At 44.8% G+C, this 23,458-nt stretch overlaps 1 protein-coding gene across 1 annotated transcript in view; it reads left to right on the top strand.

Moving 5' to 3' along the window:
- The window catches only part of LOC306750994 (receptor-type tyrosine-protein phosphatase mu-like), an 81,899-nt gene that overhangs the window by 40,785 nt on the left and 17,656 nt on the right, over nucleotides 1-23,458 (top strand). The window contains exons 15-19 of the mRNA XM_079234491.1: nucleotides 5,270-5,388; nucleotides 5,624-5,698; nucleotides 10,471-10,497; nucleotides 14,352-14,542; nucleotides 21,880-21,967. Of these exons, the coding sequence (XP_079090617.1) occupies nucleotides 5,270-5,388; nucleotides 5,624-5,698; nucleotides 10,471-10,497; nucleotides 14,352-14,542; nucleotides 21,880-21,967 (500 nt within the window). The remainder of the gene's footprint in view (nucleotides 1-5,269; nucleotides 5,389-5,623; nucleotides 5,699-10,470; nucleotides 10,498-14,351; nucleotides 14,543-21,879; nucleotides 21,968-23,458) is intronic.

The following is a 23,458-nucleotide window of genomic DNA, read 5'->3' as shown; positions in this document are numbered from 1 at the left end:
CGTTTTGCGTCTCTTTGTAGTCCTTTTGTGTCTCTTGTAGTCGTTTCGCGTCTCTTTGCGTCTGTGTAGTCGTTTTGTGTCTCTTTGTAGTCGTTTCGCATCTCTTTTTAGTCGTTTCACGTCTCTTTGTAGTCGTTTCGCGTCTCTTTGCGTCTGTGTAGTCGTTTTGTGTCTCTTTGTAGTCGTTTCGCATCTCTTTTTAGTCGTTTCGCATCTCTTTGTAGTCGTTTTGCGTCTCTTTGCGTCTGTGTAGTCGTTTTGTGTCTCTTTGTAGTCGTTTCGCATCTCTTTTTAGTCGTTTCGCATCTCTTTGTAGTCGTTTTGCGTCTCTTTGCGTCTGTGTAGTCGTTTTGTGTCTCTTTGTAGTCGTTTTGCATCTCTTTGTAGTTGTTTTGCGTCTCTTTGCGTCTGTGTAGTCGTTTTGTGTCTCTTTGTAGTCGTTTTGCATCTCTTTGTAGTTGTTTTGCGTCTCTTTGCGTCTGTGTAGTCGTTTTGTGTCTCTTTGTAGTCGTTTTTGCATCTCTTTTTAGTCGTTTTGCATCTCTTTTTAGTCGTTTCGCGTCTCTTTGCGTCTGTGTAGTCGTTTTGTGTCTCTTTGTAGTCGTTTCGCGTCTCTTTGTAGTCCTTTCGCGTCTGTGTAGTCGTTTTGCATCTCTTTGTAGTCGTTTTGCGTCTCTTTGTAGTCCTTTCGCATCTCTTTGCGTCTCTTTGTAGTCGTTTTGCAGTCGTTTTGCGTCTCTTTGTAGTCGTTTCGCGTCTCTTTGTAGTCGTTTCTTTGTAGTCGTTTTGCGTCTCTTTGTAGTCGTTTCGCATCTCTTTGCGTCTCTTTGTAGTCGTTTTGCAGTCGTTTTGCGTCTCTTTGTAGTCGTTTTGTGTCTCTTTGTGTCTCTTTGGAGTCGTTTTGTGTCTCTTTGTAGTCATTTCGCGTCTCTTTGCGTCTGTGTAGTCGTTTTGTGTCTCTTTGTACATTCACACACACACACATCATTAACATTTGGGGTTAAGTGCCTTGCCCAAGGACACATGGACATGGACTAACAGAGCTGGGGATTGAACCGCCGATCCTCTGATTGAAGGACCACTGACCACAGTCGCCTGCATGTCTTTGTCTTGTCTTCAGGCTGCATTATTCCAGAGCGATGTCTGCAGCTTTGGGAACACAAAGACAGATGAAGAGACTCACAGGTTGTGTGTTCAGGGTGAGTCAGAGGAACGCTGCAGGTTCCACCGTCTGACGGTACCACAGAAGAAGAAAAGGGAGACATGAGGGGGAGGAGGGCAGCACCTCGCCTCAGGGCGCTTTCACCGTCACACACACACACACACACAGTCTTACTTTTCAGTTTAAAAGCCTTTTTTATATTTATTTATATATTGCAGTGTTTTTTGCTTTTCCATTTTCAGGTCAGGGTTAAACTTTGCTCTTTGAGTGCAATCGGACAAATGGATGTTTTTTTTATTCACACACTCGGAATAGAAATGGAGAAAATAAATCAAGCTTTTAAGACGGACAGAGTGTTTTGTGTGTGTGTGTGTGTGTGTGTGTGTGTGTGTGTGTGTGTGTGTGTGTGTGTGTGTGTGTGTGTGTGTGTGTGTGTGTGTGTGTGTGTGTAAATGCAGATGATGGTCGATGGACAGACGATAGGATGAAAGGATGTTTTTCTGTGGTTTATAGATGTGTGTTTTCTGTGCAGTGGTTATACAACCCTAACCGACCTTATGAAAAGAGTTTACTGAAGTCATCTGAGATATAATCCTCCAGAATCCTGGGTCTTCCTCTGGCTCTCTACCAGCTGGACGTCTAAACCTCTAATGGAGGCGACCAGGAGGAATCCTGATGAGATACTGAACACCTCAGCTGACTCCTTTAACACGAAGGAGCAGAGCCTCAACTCCAAGCTCCTCCTGATGTCTGACTCCTTTCTCTATCTCTAAGGCTGAGCCCTACAGAGGAAACTCATCTCCTTACTCTATCTATATGACTGAGCCCTACAGAGGAAACTCATCTCCTTACTCTATCTATATGACTGAGCCCTACAGAGGAAACTCATCTCCTTACTCTATCTCTAAGAGTCCTACAGAGGAAACTCATCTCCTTACTCTATCTCTAAGAGTCCTACAGAGGAAACTCATCTCCTTACTCTATTTCTAAGGCTGAGCCCTACAGAGGAAACTCATCTCCTTACTCTATCTCTAAGACTGAGTCCTACAGAGGAAACTCATCTCCTTACTCTATCTCTAAGGCTGAGCCCTACAGAGGAAAATCATCTCCTTACTCTATCTCTAAGACTGAGTCCTACAGAGGAAACTCATCTCCTTACTCTATCTCTAAGACTGAGTCCTACAGAGGAAACTCATCTCCTTACTCTATCTCTAAGGCTGAGTCCTACAGAGGAAACTCATCTCCTTACTCTATCTCTAAGGCTGAGCCCTACAGAGGAAACTCATCTCCTTACTCTATCTCTAAGGCTGAGCCCTACAGAGGAAAATCATCTCCTTACTCTATCTCTAAGACTGAGTCCTACAGAGGAAACTCATCTCCTTACTCTATCTCTAAAACTGAGTCCTATAGAGGAAACTCATCTCCTTACTCTATCTCTAAGGCTGAGCCCTACAGAGGAAACTCATCTCCTTACTCTATCTCTAAGACTGAGTCCTACAGAGGAAACTCATCTCCTTACTCTATCTCTAAGACTGAGTCCTACAGAGGAAACTCATCTCCTTACTCTATCTCTAAGGCTGAGCCCTACAGAGGAAAATCATCTCCTTACTCTATCTCTAAGACTGAGTCCTACAGAGGAAACTCATCTCCTTACTCTATCTCTAAAACTGAGTCCTATAGAGGAAACTCATCTCCTTACTCTATCTCTAAGACTGAGTCCTACAGAGGAAACTCATCTCCTTACTCTATCTCTAAGGCTGAGCCCTACAGAGGAAACTCATTTTGGCCGCTTGTATCTGAGACCTTGTTCTTTGGGTCACGACCCAGAGTTTGTGACCATAGGTGAGGGTTGGAACGTAGACGACCAGTACATTGAGAGCTTCTCCTTCCGGCTCAGCTCCTCTTCACCAAGACAGTCCGGTGCAACTCCTGTTTTCACCCGAGTGTCCAAGACATACGGCCGCAGATCAGATGATACGATTACAAAGTCCATCATTGATCGCCGGTCTAAGGTGTTCTGGTACCAGGTCCACTTATGAGCCTCCTTATGCTCCAACATGGTGTTCCTTATGTACCAACCGTGGCTAAAACAGAGGTCCAACAACAAAACACCTCTCAGGTTCAGATCGGGCAAGCCGTTCCTCCCAATCACCCTACAGGTTTCTCTGTCATTGTCCACGTGAGCATTGAAGTCCCCCAGGAGAACTATGGAGTCGGCAGGCGTTGTCCTTTCCAGGATCCTCCAAGAAGGCCGGATACTCTGAACTGTTTGGTGCATAAGCACAAACAGTCAGAGCCTTACTCCCCACAACCCGTAGGCGCAGGGAGGCGACTCTCTGGTTCTCCGGGGAAAACTCCAACACAGCGGCGCTCAGCCGGGGGCTCCCAGGATCACTGAGCCACTCAGACTCCTTCACTGCGCTAATGTGACCATTCGCAATTTATGAATTTAGTTGTGATCACTTGTTGTTTCACTTATTGTGAAAGTTTATGATGATCAGCCGTCATAGTTTAAACTGGTGAACACATGAAGTCACAGGGAAAAGGTTGGTGAAGGTCACGGCCAGTAGTAGTGCATTCAGGGTTCACTGTTGATGTGGTTATTTAGTAAACATCTTCTTGGTGGCGCGTTCAGGGTTCATATTTTAATTTTAGAAGTATTTGTCATAGCACATACTTTTACATACATACAATGTATTCTCTGCATTTGACCCATCCTAAGTATTAAGGAGCAGTGGGCCCCTGGTGAGGCGCCCCGGGAGCAGCTAGGGGTTCAGTGTCTTGCTCAGGGACATGAGACATGTGAACTATGAGAGACTGGGGATCGAACCAGCTACCACCCATCCCCATGAGCTACAGCCGCCCAAAAGGAAACATCTCCTTGGTGGTGCGTTCAGGGTTCACTGTTCATGTGGTTATTTAGGAAACATCTCCTTGGTGGTGCGTTCAGGGTTCACTGTTCATGTGGTTATTTAGGAAACATCTCTTTGGTGGTGCGTTCAGGGTTCACCGTTCATGTAGTTATTTAGGAAACATCTCCTTGGTGGTGCGTTCAGGGTTCACCGTTCATGTAGTTATTTAGGAAACATCTCCTTGGTGGTGCGTTCAGGGTTCACTTTTCATGTAGTTATTTAGGAAACATCTCCTTGGTGGTGCATTCAGGGTTCACTGTTCATGTGGTTATTTAGGAAACATCTCCTTGGTGGTGCGTTCAGGGTTCATTGTTCATGTGGTTATTTAGGAAACATCTCCTTGGTGGTGCGTTCAGGGTTCACCGTTCATGTAGTTATTTAGGAAACATCTCCTTGGTGGTGCGTTCAGGGTTCACCGTTCATGTAGTTATTTAGGAAACATCTCCTTGGTGGTGCGTTCAGGGTTCACCGTTCATGTAGTTATTTAGGAAACATCTCCTTGGTGGTGCGTTCAGGGTTCACTTTTCATGTAGTTATTTAGGAAACATCTCCTTGGTGGTGCATTCAGGGTTCACCGTTCATGTAGTTATTTAGGAAACATCTCCTTGGTGGTGCGTTCAGAGTTCACCGTTCATGTAGTTATTTAGGAAACATCTCCTTGGTGGTGCGTTCAGGGTTCACTTTTCATGTAGTTATTTAGGAAACATCTTCTTAGTGGTGCGTTCAGGGTTCACTGTTCATGTGGTTATTTAGGAAACATCTCCTTGGTGGTGCGTTCAGGGTTCATTGTTCATGTGGTTATTTAGGAAACATCTCCTTGGTGGTGCGTTCAGGGTTAACTGTTCATGTAGTTATTTAGGAAACATCTCCTGGTGGTGCGTTCAGGGTTCACTATTCATGTAGTTATTTAGGAAACATCTCCTTGGTGGTGCGTTCAGGGTTCACCGTTCATGTAGTTATTTAGGAAACATCTCCTTGGTGGTGCGTTCAGGGTTCACCGTTCATGTAGTTATTTAGGAAACATCTCCTTGGTAGTGCGTTCAGGGTTCACTGTTCATGTAGTTATTTAGGAAACATCTCCTTGGTGGTGCGTTCAGGGTTCACCGTTGTACCCTGGAAATATTTAATCCATGAGATTCAAACCCAGAAGAAAAGTAGCGGTGACGGAATGCATTGTTTGTTTTTGTCTGGACAGGAAGTTGGCGAAGAAGAGGAAGGAAACGCTGAGCTCCAGACAGGAAATGACTCTGATGGTCAACAACTCCCAACACACAACGATGGTGGACACACACACGCACACACTAAACGGACGCAGTGAGTAGAGGCCTTTAAACTCTTTTATTGTTAAGGAGGGATAAAGGAGAGATGAAGGAAGGATGATCGAGGGATGAAGAAGGGATGATGGCGGGATGTATATGTATATATAAATATATATGGTGTTGGTATTTGTATGTGATGATGATGAAGAGCAACATGCAGCTCTGTGGAGAGGAAGAAGATGTGTGTGTCTCAGTAGACATTAAAGTGTGTTTGTTGTGTGTCTGTCCAGCTGTGTCGTCTCCGTCCTCCTTCACCCTGAAGACAAACACCATCAGCACCACCATCCCCAACTCCTACTACCCAGGTAACACACACACACACTCACACACACACACATACATACACACTCACACACAGTCGCACTGAATATTTAGGTATTGTGTTATTAATATTGACTTCCTGGTTGTTCCCTGCTAGAGGTCTGGTAGAAGTCTAGTAGAGGTCTGGTAGAGGTCTAGTAGAGGTCTAGTAGAGGTCTGATAGAGGTCTAGTAGAGGTCTAGTAGAGGTCTGGTAGAGGTCTAGTAGAGGTCTAGTAGAGGTCTAGTAAAGGTGTAGTAGAGGTCTGGTAGAGGTCTGGTAGAGGTCTAGTAGAGGTCTGGTAGAGGTGTAGTAGAGGTCTAGTAGAGGTCTGATAGAGGTCTGATAGAGATCTGATAGAGATCTAGTAGAGGTCTGGTAGAGGTCTAGTAGAGGTCTGATAGAGGTCTAGTAGAGGTCTGATAGAGGTCTGATAGAGATCTGATAGAGGTCTAGTAGAGGTCTAGTAGAGGTCTGGTAGAGGTCTAGTAGAGGTCTGGTAGAGGTCTGATAGAGGTCTGGTAGAGGTCTAGTAGAGGTCTAGGAGAGGTCTGATAGAGGTCTAGTAGAGGTATAGTAGAGGTCTAGTAGAGGTCTGGTAGAGGTCTGGTAGAGGTCTGATAGAGGTCTGGTGGAGGTCTGATAGAGGTCTAGGAGAGGTCTGGTATAGGTCTGGTAGAGGTCTAGTAGAGGTCTGGTAGAGGTCTAGTAGAGGTCTAGGAGAGGTCTGGTAGAGATCTGGTAGAGGTCTAGTAGAGGTCTAGGAGAAGTCTGATAGAGGTCTAGTAGAGGTCTGATAGAGGTCTAGTAGAGGTCTGGTAGAGGTATAGTAGAGGTCTGGTAGAGGTATAGTAGAGGTCTGATAGAGGTCTAGTAGAGGTCTGATAGAGGTCTAGTAGAGGTCTAGTAGAGGTCTGGTAGAGGTCTGGTAGAGGTATAGTAGAGGTCTGATAGAGGTCTAGGAGAGGTCTGGTATAGGTCTGGTAGAGGTCTAGTAGAGGTCTGGTAGAGGTCTAGTAGAGGTCTAGGAGAGGTCTGGTAGAGATCTGGTAGAGGTCTAGTAGAGGTCTAGGAGAAGTCTGATAGAGGTCTAGTAGAGGTCTGATAGAGGTCTAGTAGAGGTCTGGTAGAGGTCTGGTAGAGATCTGGTAGAGCTCTGATAAAGGTCTAGTAGAGGTCTGGTAGAGGTCTGGTAGAGGTCTGGTAGAGGTCTGATAGAGGTCTAGTAGAGGTCTGGTAGAGGTATAGTAGAGATCTGGTAGAGGTCTGGTAGAGGTATAGTAGAGGTCTGATAGAGGTCTAGTAGAGGTCTGATAGAGGTCTGGTAGAGGTCTGGTAGAGGTCTGATAGAGGTCTGGTAGAGGTCTAGTAGAGGTCTGATAGAGGTCTAGTAGAGGTCTAGTAGAGGTCTGGTAGAGGTCTGGTAGAGGTATAGTAGAGATCTGGTAGAGCTCTGATAGAGGTCTAGTAGAGGTCTGGTAGAGGTCTGGTAGAGGTCTGATAGAGGTCTAGTAGAGGTCTGGTAGAGGTCTGGTAGAGGTATAGTCGAGATCTGGTAGAGGTCTGGTAGAGGTCTAGTAGAGGTCTGGTAGAGGTCTGGTAGAGGTCTGGTAGAGGTCTGATAGAGGTCTAGTAGAGGTCTGGTAGAGGTATAGTAGAGATCTGGTAGAGGTCTGGTAGAGGTATAGTAGAGGTCTGATAGAGGTCTAGTAGAGGTCTGATAGAGGTCTGGTAGAGGTCTGGTAGAGGTCTGATAGAGGTCTGGTAGAGGTCTAGTAGAGGTCTGATAGAGGTCTAGTAGAGGTCTGGTAGAGGTCTGGTAGAGGTATAGTAGAGATCTGGTAGAGCTCTGATAGAGGTCTGGTAGAGGTCTGGTAGAGGACTGATAGAGGTCTAGTAGAGGTTTGGTAGAGGTCTGGTAGAGGTATAGTCGAGATCTGGTAGAGGTCTGGTAGAGGTATAGTAGAGGTCTGATAGAGGTCTAGTAGAGGTCTGATAGAGGTCTGGTAGAGGTCTGGTAGAGGTCTGATAGAGGTCTGGTAGAGGTCTGATAGAGGTCTGGTAGAGGTCTGGTAGAGGTCTAGTAGAGGTCTGGTAGAGGTCTGGTAGAGGTCTGGTAGAGGTCTAGTAGAGGTCTAGTAGAGGTCTGGTAGAGGTCTGGTAGAGGTCTAGTAGAGGTCTGATAGAGGTCTAGTAGAGGTCTGATAGAGGTCTGGTAGAGGTCTGGTAGAGGTCTGATAGAGGTCTGGTAGAGGTCTGATAGAGGTCTGGTAGAGGTCTGGTAGAGGTCTGGTAGAGGTCTAGTAGAGGTCTAGTAGAGGTCTGGTAGAGGTCTGGTAGAGGTCTGATAGAGGTCTGGTAGAGGTCTGATAGAGGTCTGGTAGAGGTCTGGTAGAGGTCTAGTAGAGGTCTGGTAGAGGTCTGGTAGAGGTCTAGTAGAGGTCTGGTAGAGGTCTGGTAGAGGTCTGGTAGAGGTCTAGTAGAGGTCTGGTAGAGGTATAGTAGAGATCTGGTAGAGGTCTGGTAGAGGTATAGTAGAGGTCTGATAGAGGTCTAGTAGAGGTCTGATAGAGGTCTGGTAGAGGTCTGGTAGAGGTCTGATAGAGGTCTGGTAGAGGTTTAGTAGAGGTCTAGTAGAGGTCTAGTAGAGGTCTGGTAGAGGTCTGGTAGAGGTATAGTAGAGATCTGGTAGAGCTCTGATAGAGGTCTAGTAGAGGTCTGGTAGAGGTCTGGTAGAGGTCTGATAGAGGTCTAGTAGAGGTCTGGTAGAGGTCTGGTAGAGGTATAGTCGAGATCTGGTAGAGGTCTGGTAGAGGTATAGTAGAGGTCTGATAGAGGTCTGGTAGAGGTCTGGTAGAGGTCTGATAGAGGTCTGGTAGAGGTCTGATAGAGGTCTGGTAGAGGTCTGGTAGAGGTCTAGTAGAGGTCTGGTAGAGGTCTGGTAGAGGTCTAGTAGAGGTCTAGTAGAGGTCTGGTAGAGGTCTGGTAGAGGTCTAGTAGAGGTCTGATAGAGGTCTAGTAGAGGTCTGATAGAGGTCTGGTAGAGGTCTGGTAGAGGTCTGATAGAGGTCTGGTAGAGGTCTGATAGAGGTCTGGTAGAGGTCTGGAAGAGGTCTAGTAGAGGTCTGGTAGAGGTCTAGTAGAGGTCTAGTAGAGGTCTGGTAGAGGTCTGGTAGAGGTCTGGTAAAGGTCTGGTAGAGGTCTAGTAGAGGTCTGGTAGAGGTCTGGTAGAGGTCTGGTAGAGGTCTGGTAGAGGTCTGGTAGAGGTCTGGTAAAGGTCTGGTAGAGGTCTAGTAGAGGTCTGGTAGAGGTCTGGTAGAGGTCTGGTAGAGGTCTAGTAGAGGTCTGGTAGAGGTCTGGTAGAGGTCTGGTAGAGGTCTAGTAGAGGTCTGGTAGAGGTATAGTAGAGATCTGGTAGAGGTCTGGTAGAGGTATAGTAGAGGTCTGATAGAGGTCTAGTAGAGGTCTGATAGAGGTCTGGTAGAGGTCTGGTAGAGGTCTGATAGAGGTCTGGTAGAGGTTTAGTAGAGGTCTGATAGAGGTCTAGTAGAGGTCTGGTAGAGGTCTGGTAGAGGTATAGTAGAGATCTGGTAGAGCTCTGATAGAGGTCTAGTAGAGGTCTGGTAGAGGTCTGGTAGAGGTCTGATAGAGGTCTAGTAGAGGTCTGGTAGAGGTCTGGTAGAGGTATAGTCGAGATCTGGTAGAGGTCTGGTAGAGGTATAGTAGAGGTCTGATAGAGGTCTGGTAGAGGTCTGGTAGAGGTCTGATAGAGGTCTGGTAGAGGTCTGATAGAGGTCTGGTAGAGGTCTGGTAGAGGTCTAGTAGAGGTCTGGTAGAGGTCTGGTAGAGGTCTAGTAGAGGTCTAGTAGAGGTCTGGTAGAGGTCTGGTAGAGGTCTAGTAGAGGTCTGATAGAGGTCTAGTAGAGGTCTGATAGAGGTCTGGTAGAGGTCTGGTAGAGGTCTGATAGAGGTCTGGTAGAGGTCTGATAGAGGTCTGGTAGAGGTCTGGTAGAGGTCTAGTAGAGGTCTGGTAGAGGTCTAGTAGAGGTCTAGTAGAGGTCTGGTAGAGGTCTGGTAGAGGTCTGGTAAAGGTCTGGTAGAGGTCTAGTAGAGGTCTGGTAGAGGTCTGGTAGAGGTCTGGTAGAGGTCTGGTAGAGGTCTGGTAGAGGTCTGGTAAAGGTCTGGTAGAGGTCTGGTAGAGGTCTGGTAGAGGTCTGGTAGAGGTCTAGTAGAGGTCTAGTAGAGGTCTGGTAGAGGTCTGGTAGAGGTCTGGTAGAGGTCTGGTAGAGGACACAGATCGGAGACCACACTGAGTCCTGGTCTGGTCTGGACCTGAACAGCAGCCACAGTAGACCTGAGTCAGCAATGTATGGGAGCTGATGTTTCCTTCTTCTTTTCTCCTTTTTCTTTGTCCTACCTACCTACCTGTGTGTCTGTCTATCTCTCTCTGTCTGTCTCTCTCTCTCTGTCTCTCTCTCTCTCTCTCTGCCTGTCTGTCTCTCTCTCTGCCTGTCTGTCTCTCTCTCTGTTTGTCTCTCTGTCTGTCTGTCTGTCTGTCTCTCTCTGTGTTTGTCTGTCTCTCTGTCTCTCTCTCTCTCTCTCTCTCTCTCTATCTCTGCCTGTCTGTCTCTCTGTCTCTCTCTCTCTCTCTCTCTCTCTCTCTCTCTCTCTCTCTGTCTGTCTCTCTCTCTGCCTGTCTCTCTCTCTCTGCCTGTCTGTCTCTCTGTCTCTCTCTCTCTCTCTCTCCTGTCTGTCTGCTGATGTGTCCTGATGGCAGATCCCTTCGTACCGACGGCCATTCTAGGTGAGACACTTTTATTTTCCTTCCTCTGTAGGACAGGCAGACAGACAGGAAGCAGACAGACAATTTAGACAGAGAAGAGAGAGAGGTTAGAGGAACTTAGAGATATGGATGGAGAGAATGAGAAGAGAGAGAGAGTGATACTTTGGCTTCCATCCATCCCTGCTTGCTTCTTGTTCGGCTGCTTTTGCGTCTTTATTTCTTATTTTAAAACATGTTTTATTTAAATTTGTATTATTTCATTTTATTGAAATATAATTTATTGAAAAATGATATTATAATTTGTAGTTAAAAAAAGATTTACTTTTATTCATGACATTTTAATAGTTTTTTTTTCTTTTCTTTTTTCATATATATATATATATATATATATATATATATATATATATATATATATATATATGCTTTGTTTTTGTATCATTGCAAAAATAATTCAATTAAAAAATAATTCAATTAAAAAATATTATTTCCGTTTTGGTTTTGAACGGATTTATTTGAGTATTTTTTGGTCTGTTTGTGGTTTTAATTTGGAAACGTCGGTGGCTTCACTCCATCATCCACAACATTCCTGTCTGTCTGTGACCTCCTGCATGGACACGGGGGGGAGGACTCCACGGAACCAGGACCCAGTCCGTCAGAGACCCGGTCCTGGCTTTGTCTCCGGACGTCTCCGTTAGGGTTAGCTAACTAGAGCTAGCTAGAGCTAACTAGAGCTTTCTAAAGATAACTAGAGCTATCTAAAGATAACTAGAGCTAGCTAGAGCTAACTAGCATACTAGAGCTAACTAAAAATAACTAGAGCTAACTAGCTAACCAGAGCTAACTAAATATAACTAGAGCTAACTAAAGATAACCAGAGATGACTAGCTAACTAGAGCTAACTAGAGCTAACTAGCTAACTAAAGATAACTAGAACTAGCGTTAGAATCTAGACAGATAGAAAGACACTAATCCAGGCAGCAGTCTAAAGGGTTCCAGAGGCGGGACCAGGACACAGTCTTGATCCGGAGGCTTTGTGTTGTTGTGAAAGGCAACGCAACGTAAAATAACAATTTAGCAAACTGTTGGTGCCGTTGTTCTCACAGCTTATTTTTCCGAAACCCCAACAGTCTGAATATAAAGTACATAACAAACAGACGCACACGGAACATGTATATGCTGATCCACTTTGTCAGACCAAATTTTTTCCCAATAAATAAATCCTATGGCAAAGCCCCCCCCCCCCCCCACCCCCTACTCTGCCTCTGATTGGCTTACCCTAATATTCTTACCTGAGCCAATCTCACTCGTCTTGCTTATACCGAACCAACAAAGGCAACAGCTACGAGCCAATCAGAGGCAGGGTAGGGCGGGGCATGCCTTCTGTAGCGATGACATCATTCACATCAGGTGTGTTTTCTCGGCGATGGGCGTCTTTCTTCAGATGAAGGGGCTTTAGGACAAATGGTCTTTTGGTCCAATTTGACATTTTTTGAACTGTTGGAGTTTCAGAATAAGAGGCTGTGGGAACAATGGGCTGTGGGAACAATGGGCAGTGGGAACAATGGGCAGTGGGGACAATGGACAGTCCCCATCCATTCAATGCTAAACTTTAATGCTAACTGTTAAGCTAGTTTAAAGTCCAAGCAAAGGAAGGGGGAAATGCTAAAAGCAAACTGTCCCATAAATTCCTGTTTCTCCTCTCTCCTCAGGCTAGCTAAACTGTCTTCAGACCAGAGGTTCTGGTGTTAGCCGAGGCTACAAGTCCTACACATAGGGTACAGTTAGCCAGGTTAGCCAAGTTAGCCTAGACGCTTCCTGCTCGCTGCTACAAGTTCAAATAGAGCAACTACAATGCTAGGAGCTACTTCCTGTTTGATTCATGCTAGCTTTGTGTTTCCAGTAGATTTAGTCCAGGCTAAAGCGAAAGTTGTTGCTTATACCCTGTCTCCTCTCTCTTCTTCTTCTCTTCTATCTTTCTCTGTGTAAAGTGCCCATTAATGGTAAGTGGTTAAATTTGGGGTCTGGGGGGGACTCATGTTTGGGGGGGTTACCACCCACCAGCCGCTGTGATGTCATCATTTAGCATGGCCATGCTTCATTTTTACCCCTCTGTGAAACTATGACATCCTAATCCCAACTCCTCCCACCATTTCACCTCGAACCAATCAGGTTTCAGATCTACCCATCTCTCTGTTGCTGATTGGTTGTCGTTTTTGGCGTTGTGGTCGTCTCATTAGTCGTCTTTCGTCCAACCACAAACCACCACCTCCATCACGTCGCCCATCTCCTCGCCATCGCGTTGATTGGTTGGGCTGTTTGGGATAGAGTTTCTGATTGGTCAGTCAGCCCCCAGGCTAGCCAATAAGAGAGCTTAAAACAGAGGTAGAGAGTGTAGGGGTAGGTTTGTCCGCCAAGTGTTGAAATGTTCACTTCAGAGTCCTGGACGTTTTTTCAAGGTCAATAAAAACCAGTTTACTAAAGAAGTTTGTTTTGTTCCAGGACTCTGAACTCTCTGCTCTTTTCACACTGCAGCACCAAGAACCTGGACCACATCTGGACCAGTACTCATTCCATGCTGTACTGGATCTGGACCAGTACTCATTCCATGCTGTACTGGATCTGGACCAGTACTCATTCCATGCTGTACTGGATCTGGACCAGTACTGATACCATGCTGTACTAGATCTGGACCAGTACTCATTCCATGCTGTACTGGATCTGGACCAGTACTCATTCCATGCTGTACTGGATCTGGACCAGTATTGATGCCATGCTGTACTAGGTCTGGCACAGTACTGATAACTAGGTCTGGACTAGTACTCATACCATGCTGTACTGGATCTGGATCAGTACTGATACTATGCTGTACTTGGCCTGGACTAGTACTGATACCATGCTGTGCGGGGTCTAGACTAGTGCTGATAATTGTATCTGGACCAGTACTTATACAATACTGTACTGGGTCTAGACCAGTACTTATACCATACTGTACTGGGTCTAGACCAGTACTTGTACCATGCTGTACTGGGTCTATACCAGTACTTGTACCATGCTGTACTGGATCTAGACCAGTACTTGTACCATGCTGTTCTGGATCTAGACCAGTACTTGTACCATGCTGTACTGGATCTATACCAGTACTTGTACCATGCTGTACTGGATCTAGACCAGTACTTGTACCATGCTAAAGTCCAATTTATTCAAAAAAATGATTTGTTAAAGTTAATGTGTTTGTGGTAGTTTGGGAGCATTGTGAAAAGATACCAGGGCCAATCACCATCCTCTCTCCAGTCATGTGATTTTATGTACCATTCATCTGCGTGGTAACAATATGGTTGCTGTAAATGTGGACATGGGGTTGTCATTGTCAAATCATTTTCCTTTTAGTTAATAATATAAACAAATAGTTTTCAGTGTAACTAACCACTTTACACCTGGTTAGTTACACTGTTACATTGTCTCTCTGGTAATTGGTCAGCTGTTCCGGTTAAACTCCCATTGTACATGACACGTTGCATAATCTCGTGAACCTTTGGTCTGACCCTAAAGCAAATCAGGGACAACCTAACAGAGTTATAACTGGGCTTTATTTGTACAGTTCATGCACAGAATTAATGTAAACTAAAGAACCACGTTTGCTTTAATTACAATCATGTCACCAAAAATTAACTGTGAAAAACTGAATTCATCAAAGAAAACTGGTATGAATGTGTTGACCATTGAACAATTCAAGCCCAAACTTGACATGATGAGAAGTGAAATAGTGTGTGTGATGAGGTCCGTTAGGTCCATTCCATCCACATGACATCACACCTGCATCACGCTGTCTGCTGACCCCTCTACTGCCCCGCTCTGTTCTCTGCTCCTGCTCCCAGACGACAGTCACACCATGACCAGTGAAACCAGTAGCCTGGTCCAGTCCCATTATAAGCAGCGGGAGTCGGAGCGGGAGGCGCTGCCCTATCAGACGGGACAGCTGCACCCGGCCATCCGAGTGGCCGACCTGCTGCAGCACATCACCCAGATGAAGTGTGCTGAGGGGTACGGCTTCAAGGAGGAGTACGAGGTGAGGAGGAGCACACACACACACACACACACACACACAGAGACACACACACACACACACAGACACACACACACACACACAGAGACACACACAGAGACACACACACACACATCTGGTTATTATCTGGTTATATATATATATATATATATATATATATATATATATATATATATTATATATCTATATTATATATCTATATATATATATATATATATATATTATATATTATATATATATCTATATTATATATATATATATATATATATATATATTATATATTATATATATATCTATATTATATATATATATATATATATATATATATATATATATATATAATATAGATATATATATATATATATATATATATATATATATATATATATATATATATATATAATATATATATATAATATGTTGGTTGGATCAGCAGCAGTCTAAACATTTATTGAACATAATGTTCAATAATAGCAACTGTGTGTGTGTGTGTGTGTGTGTGTGTGTGTGTGTGTGTGTGTGTGTGTGTGTGTGTGTGTGTGTGTATGTGTGTGTGTGTCCACATGTTTACACATTTTCATCAGGAGAAACTTACTAATGGATGTTACTTGCCTGAACACACACACACACACACGCACATGCACACACACACACACACACACACACACACACACACACACACACACACACACACACACACACACACACATTCCCTGTTCTGGCCCATTAGCTGGAGGGAAGATATATAATGAATGTATGTATGTGTGTGTGTGTGTGTGTGTGTGTGTGTGTGTGTGTGTGTGTGTGTGTGTGTGTGTGTGTGTGTGTGTGTGTGTGGGCCTGCTAGCGGGCTGCCCTCAGGGCTAATCCATTATACACACACAGTATTTTCACCATCCATTTGCAGGAAGTTAGTGGTGAGGATTTCTTCTAGTGTTTCTGTCTGTCTGTCTGTCTGTCTGTCTGTCCGTCTGTCTGTCCCACCAGTGTGTGTGTGTGTGTGTGTGTGTGTGAGTTTTATTAGATATATTTATAGATTCATTAATATATATATAGTTGAGTATCATCTGCATACAAAGTAAGGTTTATGGAGTGTTTTCTGATAATAAGGCCTAAATGAGGCCTATATGAGGTGAATGAAAGTGGTCCAGGCACAGAACCTTGTGTTACTACCGTTGGTCCTCCAGGTTTCACTTACTGGTCTCACTGGTGTCGATGGATCATGGAGTCCCTGATTGAATTATTGATCTCTTACATAACTATTGATCTCTTACATAACTATTGATCTATTACATAACTATTGATCTATTACATAACTATTACATAACTATTGATGTATTACATAACTATTGATGTATTACATAACTATTGATCTACTACATAACTATTGATCTATTACATAACTATTGATCTATTACATAACTATTACATAACTATTGATCTATTACATAACTATTGATCTATTACATAACTATTACATAACTATTGATCTATTTCATAACTATTGATCTATTACATAACTATTACATAACTATTGATGTATTACATAACTATTGATGTATTACATAACTATTGATCTATTACATAACTATTACATAACTATTGATGTATTACATAACTATTGATCTCTTACATAACTATTGAGATATTACATAACTATTGATCTCTTACATAACTATTGATCTATTGCATATCTATTAATTAACTATTGATCTATTACATAACTATTGATCTGTTACATAACTATTAATTAACTATTGATCTATAACATAACTATTGATATATTACATAACTATTGATCTCTTACATATCTATTAATTAACTATTGATATATTACATAACTATTGATCTATTACATATATATTACATAACTATTGATCTATTACATAACTATTGATCTGTTACATAACTATTAATTAACTATTGATATATTACATAACTATTGATCTCTTACATAACTATTGATCTATTACATATCTATTAATTAACTATTGATCTATAACATAACTATTGATCTATTACATAACTATTGATCTATTACATATATTGATCTATTACATATCTATTAGTTAACTATTGATCTATTACATAACTATTGATCTATTACATATCTATTAATTAACTATTGATCTATTACATAACTATTTCATAACTATTGATCTATTACATAACTATTACATAACTATTGATCTATTACATATATATTACATATCTATTCCATAACTATTGATCTATTACATAACTATTAATTAACTATTGATCTATTACATATCTATTAATTAACTATTGATCTATTACATAACTATTGATCTATTACATAACTATTGATCTATTGTGTAACTATTGATTTATTACATAACTATTGATCTATTACATATCTATTAATTAACTATTGATCTCTTACATAACTATTGATCTATTACATAACTGTTGATCTATTACATATCTATTAATTAACTATTGATCTATTACATAACTATTGATCTATTACATAACTATTGATCTATTACATAGCTATTGAGCTATTACATATCTGTTACATATATATTGATTTATTACATAGCTATTGATCTATTACATATTTATTGATCTATTACATAGCTATTGATCTATTACATATATTGATTTATTACATAGCTATTGATCTCTTACATAACTATTGCTCTATTGCATACCTATTGATCTATTACATAAATATTGATCTCTTACATAACTATTACTCTATTACATAACTATTGATCCATTACATAACTATTGATCTATTACATAACTATTGATCAGCGATGTTGTTATTTCCCTCCATGCTGCTCCTTTACCTCTTTATCTGATTGGACAGCTTAACGAGGTAAGACGCCTTCTTGGTTTTCATCCTGTGTTCTTTTCAACTTGATTAGTGACTGCACGCCAAACACACATTAGCATCTGTTAGATTAGCATCACTGAGCTTCAGGAAGATTCCTTCAAGTAATCCATACTAAAACCAGAATGTGTTTACATCACTTCCTGTTCTTCTGAAGGTTACTAATATTATTATTATTGGTGTTGTTGTTGTTTTTATTATTGTTATTATTATCATTATGAATCCTACTATGTTCAGTTTCCCTCTGGATAAATCCAAAGTGTTCTTTCTTCAGACCAGCAGGAAGTGTGTCTCTCTGGTTAGCATCAATGCTAACACCAGAGCTACACACAGTGGTTCACCAGCTGTTTCCCCAGAATGCTGAATGTTACACCACATGAGATCATGTCCGCTGTACGTTTGATGTGGTGAACATGAGCAGAGATGTGTGCATCTATATCTTTCTGGAGCTTCAGCGAGGTTTCCTGGAGGTCTCCTGGAGGTCTCAGTGGTACAGCAGGTTCTCAGGGGGTCCCGAGGTTCTCCGTGTTCCGGTCTGGCTCACAGACCAGCATGCTGTTTCACCCCACCACCATTCATGATCATCAAACAACCTTTGTACCAGCGTATTGATTATTGATTCTCTCATCAACTCAACAGCTGATTCAGAATCTGTATTTTTATCTAAATGTATGATTTTGGACAAAAGCCCTGGTTGGTGTTGTCAAAGAGGTCAACAAGTTTCTGACCAACACATCATATATCACCAGGTGAAGAGGGTCCAGGGGGGGTCAGGTGAAGAGGTTCAGGTGAAGAGGGTCCAGGGGGGTCAGGTGAAGAGGTTCAGGTGAAGAGGGCCCAGGGAGGTCAGGTGAAGAGGTTCAGGTGAAGAGGGTCCAGGGGGGTCAGGTGAAGAGGTTCAGGCGATGATGGTCCAGGGGGGTCAGGTGAAGAGTTTCAGGTGAAGAGGGTTCAGGGGGGTCAGGTGAAGAGGGTTCAGGTGAAGAAGTTCAGGTAAAGAATTCAGGGGGGTCAGGCGAAGAGGTTCAGGTGAAGAGGGTCAGGTGAATAGGGTCCAGGTGAAGAGGGTCAGATGAAGAGGGTCCAGGTGAAGAGGGTCAGGTGAATAGGGTCCAGATGAAGAGGGTCAGGTGAAGAGGGTCCAGGTGGTCCAGGTGAAGTGGGTCCAGGTGAAGACGGTTCAGGGGGGTCCAGGTGAAGAGAGTTGAGGGGGGCCAGGTGAAGAGGGTTCATGGGGGTCCAGGTGAAGAGGGTTCAGGGGGGTCAGGTGAAGAGGGTCCAGGTGAAGAGGGGTCAGGTGAAGAGGGTCAGATGAAGAGGGTCCAGGTGAAGAGGGTCAGGTGAAGATGGTCCAGGTGAAGAGGGTCCAGGTGAAGAGGGTCAGGTGAATAGGGTCAGGTGAAGAAGGTTCAGGGGGTCCAAGTGAAGATGTCCAGGTAAAGAGGGTCAGGTGAAGAGGGCTCAGGTGAAGAGGGTTCAGGGGGTCCAGGTGAAGAGGGTCCAAGTGAAGAGGGTCAGGTGAAGAGGGTCCAGGTGAAGAGGGTCCAGGTGAAGAGGGACAGGTGAAGAGGGTCAGGTGAAGAGGGACAGGTGAAGATGGTCAGGTGAATAGGGTCCACGTGAAGAGGGTCAGATGAAGAGGGTCTAGGTGAAGAGGGTCAGGTGAATAGGGTCCAGATGAAGAGGGTCAGGTGAAGAGGGTCCAGGTGGTCCAGGTGAAGAGGGTCCAGGTGAAGAGGGTTCAGGGGGGTCCAGGTGAAGAGAGTTGAGGGGGGCCAGGTGAAGAGGGTTCAGGGGGTCAGGTGAAGAGGGTTGAGGGGGGCCAAGTGAAGAGGGTTCAGGGGGGTCATGTGAAGAGGGTCCAGGTGAAGAGGGTTCAGGTGAAGAGGGGTGAGGTGAAGAGGGTCAGGTGAAGAGGGTCCAGGTGAAGAGGGTCAGGTGAATAGGGTCAGGTGAAGAGGGTCCAGGTGAAGAGGTCCAGGTGAAGAGGGTCAGGTGAAGAGGGTCAGGTGAAGAGGTCCAGGTGAAGAAGGTCAGGTGAAGAGGGTTCAGGGGGTCCAGGTGAAGAGGTCCAGGTGAAGAGGGTCAGGTGAAGAGGGCTCAGGTGAAGAGGGTTCAGGGGGTCCAGGTGAAGAGGGTTCAGGGGGGTCCAGGTGAAGAGGGTTGAGGGGGGCCAGGTGAAGAGGGTTCATGGGGGTCCAGGTGAAGAGGGTTTAGGGGGGTCAGGTGAAGAGGGTCCAGGTGAAGAGGGGTCAGGTGAAGAGGGTCAGGTGAAGAGGGTCCAGGTGAAGAGGGTCAGGTGAAGATGGTCCAGGTGAAGAGGGTCCAGGTGAAGAGGGTCAGGTAAATAGGGTCAGGTGAAGAGGGTCCAGGTGAAGAGGTCCAGGTGAAGAGGGTCAGATGAAGAGGGTCAGGTGAAGAGGTCCAGGTGAAGAAGGTTCAGGGGGTCCAAGTGAAGAGGTCCAGGTGAAGAGGGTCAGGTGAAGAGGGTCCAGGTGAAGAGGGTCCAGGTGAAGAGGGACAGGTGAAGAGGGTCAGGTGAAGAGGGACAGGTGAAGATGGTCAGGTGAATAGGGTCCACGTGAAGAGGGTCAGATGAAGAGGGTCTAGGTGAAGAGGGTCAGGTGAATAGGGTCCAGATGAAGAGGGTCAGGTGAAGAGGTCCAGGTGAAGAGGGTCAGGTGAAGAAGGTTCAGGGGGTCCAAGTGAAGAGGTCCAGGTGAAGAGGGTCAGGTGAAGAGGGTCCAGGTGAAGAGGGTCCAGGTGAAGAGGGACAGGTGAAGAGGGTCAGGTGAAGAGGGACAGGTGAAGATGGTCAGGTGAATAGGGTCCACGTGAAGAGGGTCAGATGAAGAGGGTCTAGGTGAAGAGGGTCAGGTGAATAGGGTCCAGATGAAGAGGGTCAGGTGAAGAGGGTCCAGGTGGTCCAGGTGAAGAGGGTCCAGGTGAAGAGGGTTCAGGGGGGTCCAGGTGAAGAGGGCTGAGGGGGGCCAGGTGAAGAGGGTTCAGGGGGGTCAGGTGAAGAGGGTTGAGGGGGGCCAGGTGAAGAGGGTTCAGGGGGGTCATGTGAAGAGGGTCCAGGTGAAGAGGGTTCAGGTGAAGAGGGGTGAGGTGAAGAGGGTCAGGTGAAGAGGGTCCAGGTGAAGATGGTCCAGGTGAAGAGGGTCCAGGTGAAGAGGGTCAGGTGAATAGGGTCAGGTGAAGAGGGTCCAGGTGAAGAGGTCCAGGTGAAGAGGGTCAGGTGAAGAGGGTCAGGTGAAGAGGTCCAGGTGAAGAAGGTCAGGTGAAGAGGGTTCAGGGGGTCCAGGTGAAGAGGTCCAGGTGAAGAGGGTCAGGTGAAGAGGGCTCAGGTGAAGAGGGTTCAGGGGGTCCAGGTGAAGAGGGTCCAGGTGAAGAGGGTCAGGTGAAGAGGGTCCAGGTGAAGAGGGTCCAGGTGAAGAGGGTCCAGGTGAAGAAGGACAGGTGAAGAGGGTTCGGGGGGTCCAGTTGAAGAGGGTCAGGTGAAGAGGGTCAGGTGAAGAGGGACAGGTGAAGAGGGACAGGTGAAGAGGGTTCAGGGGGTCTATGTGAAGAGGGTCAGGTGAAGAGGTTCAGGTGAAGAGGGTCCAGGTGAAGAGGGTCCAAACCAACAAACCAAGAGACACAAATCAACCTCAAAGAGACACACAACAAACACAAGAGACACAAAACAACCTCAAAGAGACACACAACAAACACAAGAGACACAAAACAATCTCAAAGAGACACACAACAAACACAAAACCGCTGTAGCTCAGGGGGATGAGTGGTCCCCGGTTCGATCCCCAGTCCCCCCATAGCTCACATGTCGAAGTGTCCCTGAGCAAGACACTGAACCCTTTACTGCCCCCTATCCATGGATGGGTCAAATGCAGAGAACAATTTCCCCAAGGGGATTAATAAAGTGCATGTTTCTTTTTCTTTTCTTTCTTTTCAAAACAACCTCAAAGAGAAACAAAACAAACACAAGAGACACACAACAAACACAAGAGACACCAAACGACCTGAAAGAGACACACAACAAACACAAGAGACACAAAACAACCTCAAATAGACAGAATTTAACCACAAAGAGACTCAAAACAACCACAGAAAGACTCAAAACTTCAGTACAATTGTGTTAGACTTTCAACCCCACGTTTACAATCTGCTTGTATAAGCAGAGAACGTCCAACAATGATGACAACACAACAGTAAAGCGCATCAGAAGTGTGTCGCACTTCCTTTGTGATCTCTGAGAGGAAACGTGTGGATTCAGCTCAGTCGGAGTACTTTTATAAGACGCTTCTCTCTGAGCCTCGGTTTCATAATTGGACCTAATCATCTGCTCTGAGCATAAAAGCAGCGCCTGTGTTGGGGGGAGAAGAGGAAATCAAACGCACCCTGTGCATTATTCATGAGCGCTCAGGAGTTTCATCACTCTGCATCTGTTCCCTAACAAGCTTCTTCTTTGTGCCTTCAGAGCTTCTTTGAGGGACAGTCCGCTCCGTGGGATTCAGCCAAGAAGGACGAGAACCGCATGAAGAACCGCTACGGAAACATCATCGCCTGTACGTACCAGAGGGACAGGGAGCTCTCCTTTTGGGAGAACCCACGACTAATACCTACATGCTGAATGAATTCAACTGATACAGACCCCGTGTTTACAACCTGGTCTGTTTATGGCTTTCCTCCAGACTACTGATGAGCACAACAACGCTGGTGACAGGTCAATACACTACAATGGCTTTTTTTGGTCTTGGACTGGGTCTTAATCTGGGACCTGCAATTCATTACCTGGGTCTTAATCTGGGATTTGTTGGTTTTAATTTGGGTCTTAATCTGGGATTTATTTGGTTTTAATTTGGATCTTAATCTGGGGTTTGCTGGTTTTAATTTGGGTCTTAATCTGGGATTTGTTGGTTTTAACCTGGGATTTGTTGGTTTTAATTTTGGTCTTAATCTGGGAATTATTTGGTTTTAATTTGGATCTTAATCTGGGGTTTGCTGGTTTTAATTTGGGTCTTAATCTGGGATTTATTGGTTTTAACCTGGGACTTGTTGGTTTTAATTTGGGTCTTAATCTGGGACCTGCAGGTCTTAATCTAGGATTTGTTGGTCTTAATTTGGGTTTTAATCTGGGACTTCCATCCATCCATTTTCATCCGTTTATCCGGGGTTGGGTCTCGGTGGCAGCAGGTCCAGCAGGCTTCCCTCTCACCCGAAACATTTTCAGATCATTCTGGGATCCTGAGGCGTTCCAGTCAACTGGAGATATAATCTGCGTTTCCTGGGTCTTCCCCGGGGTCTCTTCTAAGGCTGAGTCCTACAGAGGAAACTCATCTCCTTACTCTATCTCCCTGGACCTCCTATCAGCACCCTGGACCTCAGTCTTCAACCAGCTGAGCCTCAGACAGGAAGTCTTCAACCAGCTGAGCCTCAGACAGGAAGTCTTCAACCAGCTGAGCCTCAGACAGGAAGTCTCCAACCAGCTGAGCCTCAGACAGGAAGTCTTCATCCAGCTGAGCCTCAGACAGGAAGTCTCCAACCAGCTGAGCCTCAGACAGGAAGTCTTCATCCAGCTGAGCCTCAGACAGGAAGTCTTCAACCAGCTGAGCCTCAGACAGGAAGTCTTCATCCAGCTGAGCCTCAGACAGGAAGTCTTCAACCAGCTAAACCTCAGACAGGAAGTCTTCATCCAGCTGAGCCTCAGACAGGAAGTCTTCAACCAGCTGAGCCTCAGACAGGAAGCACATGACTCTGTTTTCTCCTTCAGGCTGATCGCATGTCAGTTCTTATCGTCACACAGAAACATGAAGCTAATGCGCTAGCGTCCCAGAAAGTTACTGCTGACAGCTGCTCACTTTCAGCTGCTGGCTAACACACACACACACACACACACTGTCCTGTGGTGTTGTAATTATGCTAATGACGTGTGATATAGGCCGAGGCTATGGTGGCCTGTAGGGACACACTTCGTATTCACACCAGCGATATAACACACACACTCACACACAGGTCTGTTTGTGTGTGTGTCCTGTTAACAGTGTGTGACAGCAGTG

The sequence above is a fragment of the Taurulus bubalis genome (genome assembly GCF_910589615.1).
Source record: "Taurulus bubalis genome assembly, chromosome: 18".
In the NCBI taxonomy this organism is placed as follows: Eukaryota; Metazoa; Chordata; class Actinopteri; order Perciformes; family Cottidae; genus Taurulus; species Taurulus bubalis.
Note: the sequence above shows the minus strand (reverse complement) of the source record. Positions and strands in the feature narration are given on the sequence as shown.